Source organism: Pocillopora damicornis, chromosome 4, assembly GCF_964200805.1.
Source record: "Pocillopora damicornis chromosome 4, jaPocDami1.2, whole genome shotgun sequence".
Taxonomy (NCBI): Eukaryota; Metazoa; Cnidaria; class Anthozoa; order Scleractinia; family Pocilloporidae; genus Pocillopora; species Pocillopora damicornis.
The window spans coordinates 13,404,828-13,419,442 of record NC_142673.1 but is presented as its reverse complement, the minus strand read 5'-3'; the positions used below and the strand labels follow the sequence as shown (position 1 = coordinate 13,419,442).

The 14,615-nt window shown below is 40.7% G+C and overlaps 1 protein-coding gene across 1 annotated transcript; it reads right to left on the bottom strand.

The window, feature by feature from the left end:
* Positions 1 to 61: 61 nt before the first annotated feature.
* On the bottom strand, positions 62 to 4,672 carry LOC113674475 (macrophage-expressed gene 1 protein-like). The gene is made up of 3 exons (XM_089204724.1): positions 2,992 to 4,672; positions 1,330 to 1,624; positions 62 to 1,079 (listed from the first exon to the last, which is right to left on the bottom strand). The coding sequence occupies exons 1-3, from the start codon at positions 4,664 to 4,666 to the stop codon at positions 770 to 772; spliced, it is 2,280 nt and encodes a 759-aa protein (XP_089060850.1). The 5' UTR covers positions 4,667 to 4,672; the 3' UTR covers positions 62 to 769.
* Positions 4,673 to 14,615: the final 9,943 nt, after the last annotated feature.

Genomic DNA, 14,615 nt, shown 5'->3' with positions numbered 1-14,615 from the left:
TCGTGAGCGTGCACAATAGGAATAAGAAGCACGCTCACGCAATTGAATTTTCTTAGACAAATTTACCAGCCATGCTATAAATGTATTTATTCGTCTATTCATTGTTTTTCAATGTGGTTCAATGCAAAATAACTTCTCAAACCTACTACTGAAAAGGCAGAATAGCTTTTAGGATTATACCGTGAACAACACAGTTTTAGTTAAGTAGTTTGAGAGTACAACACAATGATCCAGTGTTTGTCCGACACGACAGGCAGGAGTTGAAAGTAATCCAGGCTTGCTTTGTTTTTGCTCTACTCAGATCCGTGATTGGTGCAGAAAACTCACACTACTCTCTTGACCAATCAGATCAATTTACCACTTAGTCGCTCGCGTTTTCCCGCCCTTTTAGCAGTTCGGCGGTTTTTACTTTGAATTCTCATTGGCTCTTAAAGTATTTTTCTTTCTTCTGATTAGAAGTTGTGATTACTTTGGTTTTGGTTTAGCGACACTCAATATCATTGTGTAAACAGGTGTAACCGTACTCTGTCAAACGAAACATCCTTTGTTTACATTCTCTGTGCCTCTGAAATTAGGGTTATTTCTTCTATCACAATTTAAACAGAACAAGCGCTGGTAACAATGTCACTTGAAAAACACAATTATCAGAAAAAGGAATTTACGGGACAAAGCGCGAGAAAATGTCAACTTCAAAAACGTTTTAAGAGACATTAAGTTATTATCTGGAGTCATTTGTTAGTTTTAAGACAATTTAAAGTTCCTGCATAATTCAAACTTGTGGGCTTCCTTCCTCTTTTACGGCGCCGTACCCAGTGGGATTCAATGGCTCCATTAAACCGCTGCTCTCTCTTTGAATGGTCTTATGGCGACGCCAGCCAATGACCATGACTGCGATCAACAATCCTGCCAATGCTGTCACGCCGAATGTAATACCAGCCGCGGCCCCGGCACCCATGGCATCACGGGAACTCTGTGAGGAAGACTTTTGTTTGCCTTTTTTAAAGTTTTCATGCGCGGGATCCATACCTATTATTGCAGGACCATCTAGGTTGGTTTCGGCTACGAATTCAGCGACAGAGCTGAATGCGGAAGAGATAAGAGGAATAGTTTGTTAATTCCCTGGGAGTAACCGGTGCAGTCATTCGACTGGCAAACGACCCTTCACTTTACTCTAATGATAGCTTTTATTTCCACCGACGAGCGTTCGTTTTAGTGCTTCCCTCACCTGGAAAATCTTATTACAAGATCAACTCTTACTTTCAGGTTTCAACCCTGCAATATTCTACTCAGTACCGACTCTGCTCAGAGAATGACATTCCCTTCACTCACCTTTTAGTGGCCAAAACCCAATGTGGTGAGTTGGATCGTTTAAACCAAATATGTCCGGTGTCATTGTTAACCACAAGCAAGGGCACGGTGTATTTGTAAATTTTGGGCGCATTCGAGTAAGGAGGTCTTTTGATGATGAGAAATCCCTGGCTGTTGAATATATTGGACTTCACGCAGAAGTTGATCTCACAGTCTTCTTCAATGGCTCCCAAATGTTGAGAATAACCTATTGGACAGGTTTTTGGCCATACAGATGGACCAGACTGTTTCACGAACAATTCCAAGCCTGAGAGACCTGCAAAGTAGCAAAAGACAAAACGGATAAGCAAACGAATGAAGGAAGATTTGACCGTTGTCTCAACCTGTCTCGCTGAGTTCGATGATAGGAAACGCAATTCTAATTCAGCCTATGAGCGAGATTAATTAAGATGGTGGAACGACAATGGTAAGATCTTAAGGTATTGGTTTCGCCACCCCGCAGTAGGGGCGGAGATGAATAACAATGACTGAGTCGTGTTCATGCTTTACAGCGAAGGAGAAAGAATCCGAGATAGATTTTGGCTTTGTTCCTCGATCTTCGCTTGAGCGCCTGATAAAGAAATTTTGTGTCAAATCTCTTTCATTATGATCTTATCACAATGTATCACTAGATGTCAACAAGCAATTTCCATATGTAGCCGGTTCTGAGTGTCAACGTTTACTTCCGCTGTTGCTTTATTTTCTACATGGATAGTTTGTCTTTCGGCACGCGATGGCTACTGAGTCTATGCGATTCGAAAGTGCACAAAACAATTTCGCTCATATTTGTTTTTGTTCTCATGAACATAGTCATATTTCCTAACCATTCATCCACATTTGAAAGGTTGAAAGGAATGTCGTACGTTCATACCTAGCTAGAAGAAAAAAAAACTTATCGGTTTTTTTTTTTATCGGCCATGACTTACAAAATTTCTTCATAGTCGTAAGGAACAGGTAACGCAACACAATTCGAAACCCGAAAATTACTTGGATGGCATAAAGTTTCAAAGGAAACATGTTTTCGCAGAAAAGCGAAATAAAAAGCCATACCTGCATTGGAAAACAAAAGCTGTAAATTGTTGATGAGTTGTAGGTTGGCCGAGTGGTAATTGAAAACCGAAAAGTTAAGCTCTAAATTCGTTATGCAGTTAAATGCTCTATGTCACTTCAGCTTTTTAGAGTCCCTTTCAGATAAATTTGCAAAACAAAATGATACATTGAGAGGCACAACTATTTCAAAATCGCAACAACGAGAAAGCAAGAATCGAATGCGTCTGCTGATCTTAAAACAATCAGGCGTTTCTGAATTTTTGAAATTCTAGCTATCAATTAGGATAAAAAAATACTTCTATAAAAAGCGAAAAAAAAAAAAAGAAGGAAATTAAACCATTAAGCTTGAAGGGTCTATTTCAATGTAACCCTTCAACCTCTAAGAATCTTAATTATCTAATTAATTTCTCTTCACATTCTCACCCCTGAATCAAACACTAATGTCACGAATTTAGAAGGAATAATCATTTATCAAAGAAGCTCTTGATCGTTAAACAATTTCTCCTCGTCGTTAAAATAGGAAATTTCTGGAGGAAAGTAGAGAGAGTATGCCTACCAATGTAAGGTGTAAAAGTGGAAAGAGAGGAGACATACCGTTTGATCCTTTGGCACTGTCCGCAGCTTTCTTTACACCGAGAGGATTACCAGTATTACAACTGAAGAAGCCACCAAAGGGGACCGACTGCTGGAAGCCTAGCTCGTAGTCATCGCTCACACAAACTTGCATGGTGGCTCCAAAGCGCAAGGCGTAAAACCTAACTGGACAGCTGTGATCTTGTGTGACTGGGTTCTTTAACACATTGCTGTAGAGTCCACCAAAGAGATACCCTGTATTACGAGGCACCGAACCTTCCGCAACACACCAGTAGGTGTCGTAGCTGGCGAATCCGCAATGAGTGTCGCAGCTTTTAAAAATCCACCATCCATGGCACTCACGATGACAGCTTTCGGGTGTACGACCTTGATGTACCATGACTGGTTCATAACCACTACTACAAGAATAGTCAGCCGTGAGAGGGTTCTTCTGGAGAAAAGATCCACAAGGATTACTGGATGGAGAGCCCTCACAATGGCACGTTTGATAAACGCCCCCGAAGGTGTAGTTATTGGTTGGGCTCTCGCAAGATCCATCGTCGAGGTTGGCCTGAAAGCTGAAGTTCGGAGAGTCCATTTTGGTGCATCCTTTAATGGTATTGTGCTCATAGTACTGTTTAATGGCTTTTTCGACAACGTTGGCTAGTTTGAAGACCAGTTCTTCGGACAGTTCTGGTACACTTCCGGGTGTAATTGCAAAATGAAGAGGGTCACCTGACCGATCAACTGCAACCAGTTCGTCCAATAGTTGGTCTTCCCATTTATTGATGGTAAAATTCACCCTGAATGGAGGTCCTCCGAATGTATATACTGTGGAATAAGCGATGTTCTGTGTGTATTCATCCAAAACTTTTTTGTCAGTTGTCTGAGTATAGCTAGCACTAGCTCCAAACACCCCGAAAAAAGATGCACTCGCGGCAGCTGTAATCTTACTTTTATCTTCACTGAAATCAGCCACGAATTTCTTTGTCAAGTGATCCACTTTCGCCAGGGCTGCTCCGGCCTTGACGCTTGTAACATGGTGCGTTCCGAAATCTCGAACCAATACCTGCGCGAGAAAATTTGCGTAAGCAGTATTGTTATGCTGTAAGTGAGATGCGATCTCGAGCAAACGGGACTTGAACGGTGCCTGTAGAGGAGCATCGGGCTGGAGTTTCGCCGTGTATAAAACATGGCGTAGTTGTGCTCGAGTGGTTACGGCCTTATCTTCCACTTGATGTTTCTTCACTGATTCGAACTCAGAAGAAAACGAACCACTTATGCTTCCAAAACCAAATTTTCCCGAAGCTTCCGCATTGATAGACTTCGTTGTGGTGGACGAATAGTTGTGCCAGTGATCGTACATTTCAGCAAATACATGCACTTTGCTCTCCTTGATAGGATACAGGATCACATCATCGGGAATGAGATACTTGCCGTCGTCTGAAGTCTTACATTTGGAGTAATTCATCACTGAAACAGCGCCCATATGAACATTTCTTAAGTTGTCCCAGCCGCCTCCCGGAAGAACCTCGAAGCGATAAACTCCGTTTGTGAGAGGACAGTTTCGTGGATCGCCAACTGGAAATCGTGGTGAAGAATTATTTTCAGCGTAAACAAGACCGGATCCAAGAACGACCAAAGAAACTTGAAACAATCCAAACGCTCGGAGAAACCCAGCCGATAACGCCATCATAAATCTGATCAGATACGAAAGGGCACTTTTCTTTTATAGACCTGTTAACACTGATTTATTTCCGTATGTATGATCGTCACGTGATCCAAGAGAGATTTCGGTTTTGAATCAATTTTTCCTTCCGTTCCATCCCTTACAAGCACGTTCAAGGCTCATAAACAAACATCGAGTGACATAAGTGAAAATAATCACAAAAATATAATCTGAACGTGTTGTGACGTGTTTACGTAGCACACTCTATGTTCCTCCTTGTAAGTCGTTATTTGCCTTCATTCAGCTATTTCTCTGGTAAATAATTTTATAAAGTGAAAGAAACAAACGTTTACCTTGTTGAGTGGGTTCTATAGTTATGCGTTTCGGGAAACTAGACTATGGAAATATCGCATGAATAATCAAGATCGTTTTCATCTTGGCAGGCGCACCGTTCAACACGTATGTGCATGAAAACAATCTGAAAATAGCATAACTTAGCCTCTTTAGTCTTGCAACGAGCATGGAACAGAGTGAAAAACCTGAGTCTACTTGAGAATGTTTTACAAGCTACCGAGAACCGCTATGGTCACGTTACTCATTACTAAGCCTATATGCGTCACGCTTCCTGCATACTGCTGGGATCAGCGATGTCGAAAGCATTGTACAAGTGAACAGAATGAGGAAGATGATAATTTTTAAGCTCGGTAATGAAATAATAAAGATAAAACAAATAACTTGATCTCATCTGCCGCCGCATCGGGTGATGTCCCAAAAATCCCTTGCGAAGTAGACTAAATATAACTTAGTTCATTCGGACAGCTATGCCTTTAGGAATTAATATTGTATATGTATCGTCAACGTCTCAATATTTGGAGCCATTTTTCTCCGCCGAAGATAACTTGGTATGATAGAAATTCAAAATCATATATACGACAAGACAAAACTTGATATTTACATTAGTAAGAGAGAAAAACATGTCCGTCTTGATCTTATCAAGTTAACCAAAGTACTCTTTAACTTTCTATATTTGTTGAGTGATTTGACGTATCTAATGTACGTATATGTTACTAAGCATTGGAAAGTGAAAGGGCACGTAGACTGTTTCGGTTAAACATTTATGTGACAAAATCACTTCGATAATTGACGTCAGGGGAGGGGAGGGTAGGGTACTCGTTGATCCAGCTGAGGCATGTAACTTAGGACTAATTCCTTGTCGTTGTTTAAATTTGAGGCCTTAACGTCATAGAAAAAGGAGTGACATGTAATTCCTAAAAGTCTCATTGTTAAATAAGAAAGGTATCTCGTGGCTGTAGTCAAACGAGGATTTTTCTGTTGTGTTTCTTGATTATGGTTTGTAGGTTGTCTGTGCAGCTATAACTAACTTTCGTGTTGTTTTTGTTGAAAATTTTGCTGTACCGGTGATTTTTCGGAAAATGTTTACTGACGAGGTTCTGAACCTCGTCAGTAAACATTTTAGAGAGTAAAAATCCTCGAGACAAGCAAGACGCCCTCCACGGAAAACAAATGTAACTGCAGGAAAATAAAACGACTGCCCTCACTTCAAGCGTCGTCTACAACGCCAACGTAACAACAGAAAATGGCACAACCGGAAAGTATTACATTGGACTAACTGAAGGAACTTTTAAACAACGTTACACGCAACACAAACTTTCTTTTCGGAACAGAAACTATTCAAACAGCACGGAACTATCAAAGCATATCTGGACACTCAAGGACAACAACACCAATTTTACAATTAACTGGAGTATTTTAGCGACCTCCCTGGCCTACAGCAACAAAAGCAAGCGGTGCCACTTGTGCCTCACAGAAAAACTTTATTTAGTTAGAGCTAAGAAGCCGTCTTGACAGCAAAGTTAGTAGAACCGGGACGATCGCAACTTACTTAAAAAAGTAAGATCGAACCCGTATTAAGCAACACCGTATTAAGCAGTTACCCTGTATTAAGCGATCAGTTGTCAAAGGCCTGAATTTTTTTGCCGCTAATCACTGCAATTTTTCACCTCTATTAAGCGGTCGCGGTCGCGGTCACCCTTTACTAAGTGCCAACGGCCTATTATTAATTGGTTCTAATTGAAGCAGCAAAGACAGTTCGAGAAGCTTGGTGTCTTTCGCCGAGCGTGATGTGCTCGATAGCTAATTCCCCTCGACATTTGATAGCATAACATATAGATTAATTTATGGGGAGGGCACGCGTACGGCATTTTCGCACGAGTTGGTGATGCATCAGAAATCGAAAGAGTGAGCATAGCGAACCAGTGAGATTTCTGATACAAACCAACAAATGCGAAAATGCCGTATAAGTGCCCTTCCCATGATGTAATTTGTTTATTTCATACATCTTGAGATTCCCCTTTTTTGTTGTTGTTTTATTTTATTTTTATTTTTAAATGAGCTTACAAGTCATTAAAGTAAAAGTGAAGACGCTGCTTTCACTTGCAAAAACGTAGCTTCAAATGCGTAAAAATGCATGAGCTCAAGTAGCTCTACAAAATTACAAACAAGCTTTATTCGTGATAAAGTCGATCACTTAAATATTATTTTTTAAAAAGTCAGTTAGTGGTAAAGTTTTTCATTGAAGTAGTCTGCTGTCGTTATCATCTGACGATGAATTCGTTTGATTCGTTTGTAGCATCGTTCCGTTGATTTGAGCCATCTGCACCAGTGCCTGGTGACTTGTTCACAGTGCTTATAGTTATGTTGAATTGTCCGCTTTGGAATACGGTTCCACTGTAGGGACCAACAGCAGGAAACATCGAGGTTTTTATTCACGAAGCCTCCGCTTCGGCCTTCAAAGAGGTGGTTGCAGCGGTGCTTGTAGCATTGTTGTTTGTGGCGCTCGCGGCATTGCATGTTGAAGGCTTTAAGCTCAGTATCAATGACATGTTTTTCTGTTACTCTTTAGAAACAGAGCTGTAGTTGTTTACACTTTGCATATCACAGTGACCTGAAAGCTGTATGATGTGAGTGGGGGGAACATTGCTTTCGTTAATTTTTTGCATCATCGTTTTTCCTGCGCTGTGGTTCGTGAGCCGTCGCTTCTCGTCGAGTCCAACTTTGTTTGCCATAGTTTTCATTAACGAGTTCAGTTTGTTTGCCCCCATTGCACTTGCATCAACCAGAATCCATTGAGTAGTTGATACTAAGATAGAAAGGGGTCTCGGTGATCAGCAATGAGTTTGGTCTTTTCTTGCGATAAATTTGTAAACAAATACGGGGTTTCTCTCATCTGGCCCGTCTTGAGTGGCGAAAACTTTAGGCTTGACTGATCTGATATTTCAAATTTCCGCTCCAGTTCGTGTTTTGGTCCGTCGTTCAGAATATTCTTGTTCTTGTTTTCCTGCTCCCGAATAACCTCATTTACGGGTTTTTCTAACGCCGGAAGTCATGAACTTGAGGTTTCGGCCATCTCAAAAAGCTAATTTTGGGAAATAAGTTTGACTATAGAACTCCAAACCCCTTTCAAAATGTTTAGACAACCAACGACGAAGCTAAGTTTCAAGTAAACTGACGGGGTAGGAGAAGGATAAGGCGTGAAAACCCAGTACTTCTGGCAGGTTCTTCGTGATTGGACGAACCGTTTTCTCCACGCGTAAAATTGTCGTTTCTCAGATTTGATTGGCTGTAAAAAGTTGTGAACTAGGTTTTGAGACAACAGATTTCGTAGTGAAAATCTCAGTATGTATAAAAGGACACTTCACAGTGGAAGTAGTAGAAGGCCTGCCTTATAGTTTTCTGTGGCCCTGTACAGGTCAAAGTTCTGAGCCTCAGACAATTTTTGGTCGAGTAATTCAGTCTCCCGAGTCTTAAGGAATACATTAATTTTGTCCACCATGTTCACTGACTTGTCAGCGCGCGGACTGAGGTCACTTGCCCGCGCTTGAATGGGCTAGCCAATGAGAAGCGTTTTCTACGACTTTGTTGCGTTGCATGTTGCAGTGCAAGTGGTAAAACAATCAACAAACACCAGGATTCGTTGCAAAAAGTAGAACCGTCTTTTACTTCGTGGAACATGTGGCTGCAATTCGCAAGACTGAATGTTGTTGCGCAACAAGTTGCACAAGCGAGTGGTGATACGGGCAACAACGCTTTCCAACTTGCAAAGCAAAGATGTTGCGCGACAAGTTGCAAGAAAAATTGACAAACTCTGCCCTCACCCACGTCTGGAAGAAAAATGCGCGGATGCGTTTGGAAACTCAACTTTCATAAATTCTATGGCCAGAGCTACCGTATATACCACTCGGCTGAATTGAAAACGGAGGTTTTCAAAATGCTCTTCGATTCAAAGTGAGTCAATTTGATTAACACCGGTTTTGAGTTTTGCTGCGGATAGACAAAACTTCGAAAACGACACTCGATAGCACTTTAGATAGCACTTTTCCACCAGCATTTCTGCCGGGGTGGCGATCACTGTTGTACGGACCTCACCACAGGTGCGATGACCGACTGCTGAGACAAGCATTTCATAATTGGGTTTATTTACAAGTAACAACATTTTCAAAAGTAAGATAAAAAGAAATGTAGACACATACATCAAGTCAACAGAAGATAAGTTGAAATGAAGGAAAACATGTTCACAACCTAGTCTGGGACACAGCACATAAACGTACGTTGTCCTCTATGTGCCGAGAACGCGGTCTTAAAATTGACAGAAGTTTAGGATATTTCCTTGCAACTGCAGCAATTATAACCTTGCTAAAATCCTCCTTAGTAAATGATACCTCTCTGCTAGTTCACTGCAATCAATACGTCCTGAAGTGCACCAATGCTGACGTATTTAAAATGAGCCACACCTCAAATTACGAATTGTTTAGCGACATTATACATCATTGAAGTTGCACAACAGTGAATCGGCAACAAAAAAAGTTCGTTGACCTTAATGTTGGCTGCAAATTATCTCTAAAGCTTTCATTAAGTCCTACATGCTGAAGCAAATTTAACATTGCCTAACTCGCAGCGATACGATGACGAGCTACCTTAGCTCACTGCTTTGCATCGTATTACAGCTTTCTTTTTGTGCTTTGGCGTATTTCTCCGTCACTTGTAATCTATTTAAAATGTTCATTACAGCAGGAAAAAAATAGTAAATCTGGACCTCACAAAGCGGGTTATTGACGAAGTGGCGATCAAGCTAGCAGGTTACAAAGTAGGAAAAAACCGTGTTACAGAGATAAACAATTAGGGAGAAGAAATTAGAAGATCCTCGCAGCTAAGAACACTACTGAAACTAGTAGTTGTAAGTAGGACCTGAAAAAAAATTTCAGGCCCGTACGGGATTTGAACCCATGACCTCTGCGATACCGGTGCAGCGCTCTACCAATTGAGCTAACAAGCCAACTGGGAGCTGGTCAATGATCTGGGTACAAATAAACATCCGAGTGAATGAAGATTTAGATATATGAAAATTCACATATTTGCACTGCGGTGGAGAGATGAAATTAGAAGATTACAACTACTAGTTTCAGTAGTGTTCTTAGCTGCGAGGATCTTCTAATTTCATCTCTCCACCGCAGTGCAAATATGTGAATTTTCATATATCTAAATCTTCATTCACTCGGATGTTTATTTGTACCCAGATCATTGACCAGCTCCCAGTTGGCTTGTTAGCTCAATTGGTAGAGCGCTGCACCGGTATCGCAGAGGTCATGGGTTCAAATCCCGTACGGGCCTGAAATTTTTTTTTTTTTTTTTTTTTTTTCTTTCAGGTCCTACTTACAACTACTAGTTTCAGTAGTGTTCTTAGCTGCGAGGATCTTCTAATTTCATCTCTCCACCGCAGTGCAAATATGTGAATTTTCATATATCTAAATCTTCATTCACTCGGATGTTTATTTGTACCCAGATCTTTGACCAGCTCCCAGTTGGCTTGTTAGCTCAATTGGTAGAGCGCTGCACCGGTATCGCAGAGGTCATGGGTTCAAATCCCGTACGGGCCTGAAATTTTTTTTTTTTCAGGTCCTACTTACAACTACTAGTTTCAGTAGTGTTCTTAGCTGCGAGGATCTTCTAATTTCATCTCTCCACCGCAGTGCAAATATATGAATTTTCATATATCTAAATCTTCAATTAGGGAGAAGTTTCGATTTATGGAATCGAGCTTGAAGATTTGCCGTAGGCCGATGTTGTATATTGAAAAGTACGCCCATTGTTGTTTTTGAAATAATTCAACGCATTTTATCATCGTGAGCCTTAGTGCCAACGCACTTTACAATTTTTATTGGGAATTGTCGATCCTTTAATTCTCATTCGTTAATAAAGTCGACTTTTCTTGTCAGTAAAGGGCGATTGTGTTTATATGATAAACAAAATATTACATGGTTTCTTATAGATATGGAATTTGAGTTCAACTGGACATCTCACTCGTTCGCCGGGTTCACTCGTGAGCTGTTGATTTGAACACTAGCGCGCTTATGTATTATTTTTTATTTGGTCACGCTCTACGCATTTTTATTACCGTTTAAAATCAAAATTCTGCGAAAATTTCATTTTGCGGAATGGATTTTTATGCTCAACGAAAAAGACAAATTTTTTGGTTCGAGGTGACAGAAACTGCTGTTTATGTTTGCAATTTTTCTGTTCAAGCAGCTCCACGTAAAGGAGGAAAGATTCGTAAACAACAGAGTATTTTTTATTTTTCTAATATTCGAGTTGCAAAGAAGTATGATGAGTGGATGGATTTTACAAGTGAGTCAAATGAAGTCAAGTTTCTAACATGTTCGCCCCTCCTCTTCAATGCACCCATCTCTGAAACTCGAGAGAAAAACGCCCCTGTGGTAAAATTGTGATTAGGATAACGTAGGTTTTCAACCAAAGACTCAAAGCCAATTATGGTCAAATTCACAGCTGATATAATCAATTTGATAAAGGATACATACGGCGACTACCTGTCATCTCTCTCGCGGAACCCTGCACCGCACGTTGGATATGTTTACACGGTGACGGGTTTCCGGTTTTCCAGGATGGGTGCTCCTTTTTCATTCGTTTTTACAGACCGAGAGCCTTACGCAGTCTAGGCAACCAAAGGTCGGCAGAGCCATAGGGTTGGTATAAAGATGGCCGACCGCCTTCACAAGGCACGTGACAGTTGCCCAACTAGAGGAACTTTCCCTCCCATCCCAGAACGCCTCAACAACTTTATAGGATTTTTATAACGAGTATCGTGTCCTTGTTATCTTCCTTATATTACAGCCCTGAGAAATATTTGCTGACAGCTTCACGAGGCTTAACAACCCTTAACATGATGATTTTAGATATATGAAATTCATATATTTGCACTGCGGTGAAGAAACGAAATTAAGAGATCCTCGCAGCTGAGAACACTACTGAAACGAGTAGTTGAAAATAGGACCTAAAAAAAATTACGTCCCGTACGGGATTTGAACCCATGACCTCTGCGATACCGGTGCAGTGCTCTACCAACTGAGCTAACAAGCCAACTGGGAGCTGAGCAATATGTTGGGTCCAAATAAACCATCCAAGTGATGAATGATGATTTAGGTACATGAAATTCACATATTTGCACTGCGGTGAAGAAAAGAAATTAAGAGATCCTCGCAGCCGAGAACACTACTGAAACGATTAGTTGAAAATAGGACCTGAAAAAATTCGGGCCCGTACGGGATTTGAACTCATGACCTCTGCGATACCAGCGGTGCAGTGCTCTACCAACTGAGCTAACAAGCCAACTGGGAGCTGGTCAATGTGTTGGGTCCAAATAAACCATCCAAGTGATGAATGATGACTTTAGGTATATTAAATTCATATATTTGCACTGCGGTGAAGAAAAGAAATTAAGAGATCCTCGCAGCTGAGAACACTACTGAAACGAGTAGTTCAAAATAGCAAATAGATTGATTACTTGCAGGCCATAAGAAACTCATTTGGAGCGTAAGAAAATCTAATGGTCAGGTTTGAAAGAAAGATTCTCTCCTTGTTTATATCGAATTCTAACGTCAGTATAATTTCTCTGTATATCTATTTATGTATTTATTCGTCTATTCATTGTTTTTCAATGTGATTCAATGCAAAATAACTTCTCTAAACCGACTACTGAAAAGGCAGAATAACTTTTAAGATTATACCGTAATCAACACAGTTCTATATAAGTAGTTAGAGAGCACAAAATAGTAATCCAGCGTTTGTCCGACACAATACAGAGAAAATTTTCAATTGAGCGTTATAATCCAAGATTGCTTTGTTTTTGTTCTTCTTCGATCTATAGTTGTTGCAGGAAACTCGACCACTAAGATCAAAATTTTAAGCAATTCACGACTCAGTCGCTCGCGTTTTCCCGCGCTTGAGGCAATTCGGTGGTCTTTACTCTAAGTTCTCAATGGCTCTTAAAGTATTTTTCTTTCTTCTGATTGGAAGTTGTGATTACTTTGGTTCTGGTTTTCAGACACTCAATATCATCGTGTAAACAGGTGTAACAGTACTCTGTCAAACAAAACCTCCTGTGCTTACATTGTCTGCGCCTCAAAAATTAGGGTTAATTCTTCCATCACCCTTACATTAAGACTAAGACCATTACTCTTCGCCCAACCGCCCTATGGTACACTGAGGAAATACGATCTGAAAAGAGAAAACGAAGAGCTCTCGAGCGGCGCTGGCGTTCTTCAAAACGAGAATCGGATTATTCTAGATTTAAGGAACAATGCCTTAGAGTGAACGCTTTGATCAAGAAAACGAAAGTTGACTATTACTCAGGCATTATACGGGAGAGTAGTAATAATCCCCGAACTCTTTTCAATACGGTAAATAAGCTCCTACATAAGCGCGTGCCAGCGGAGTATCCTTCAGGGTGTGCGTCTGATGGTGATCTTGCTAACAAGTTCATTGACTTCTTTAGTGAGAAGATTATAGTTCTGCGAAACTCACTTGACTCCACATCTGATATTGTTGTGGAGTCCGATGGCATTGTCCATCAGTGTGCCTTGTCATGTTTTAAGTCTGTAACATCGTCTGATGTCTCGGAATTACTTAGTAAGATGACCATCAAATCCTGTCCTCTTGATCCCGTCCCTGCTTCTGTTTTGAAGCAGTGCACATCAGGTCTTTTGCCTGTTATGACTCAAATTGTAAATCAGTCTTTATGTCTAGCTGTTTTTCCAGACTGTTTTAAGCTTGCATTGTTGAATCCTCTTCTCAAAAAGCCCACACTTGATGTTGAAGTTTTTTCGAATTTTCGTCCTATCTCAAATTTGACGTTCATGTCTAAACTCACTGAGAAGGTGGTGGCATCTCAGTTGATTAATCACATTTCTAGTAATGGACTTGATGAAATACTACAATCTGCATATAAACAATTTCATAGTACCGAAACAGCTTTAGTTAAAGTTTTTAATGATATTATCCTAGACGTTGATAGGAATAGGACTGTTATCTTACTTTTATTAGATCTATCGGCCGCTTTCGATACGGTCGATCACACTATACTGATTGAGAGATTAGCAAACCGCTTCGGTCTTTGCGATCTAGCTCTGGCCTGGTTTAAATCATACCTGAGCGACAGAACTCATTTTGTGAGCATTCGTGGTGCGCGGTCTGTCACGTGTTCGCTGTCGTGCGGAGTACCACAGGGCTCCGTGCTTGGACCGATTTTATACCTGCTCTATACCTCCCCATTGGGGGATATTGTCAGACAATACAACATGGGCTATCATTTCTATGCTGATGATACTCAGTTGTATCTGTCTTTCAATTCTCTCAGTGGAGATGATCAAGCTTATTCTGTCTCTCAGGTTGAATCTTGTGTTAGAGATATCAACCGTTGGATGTCTTGTAACAAACTTAAGTTGAATAGGGACAAGACGGAACTGCTCGTTATCAGTTCAAAATATCGGCCACGCCCATCTGTAGATAGTATCCTGATTGGTGATCATCGTGTAGAGCGGTCTGACAAAGCTAGGAACATAGGAGTTGTTTTTGATGAGACCTTGTCACTGGATAAGCATGTGAG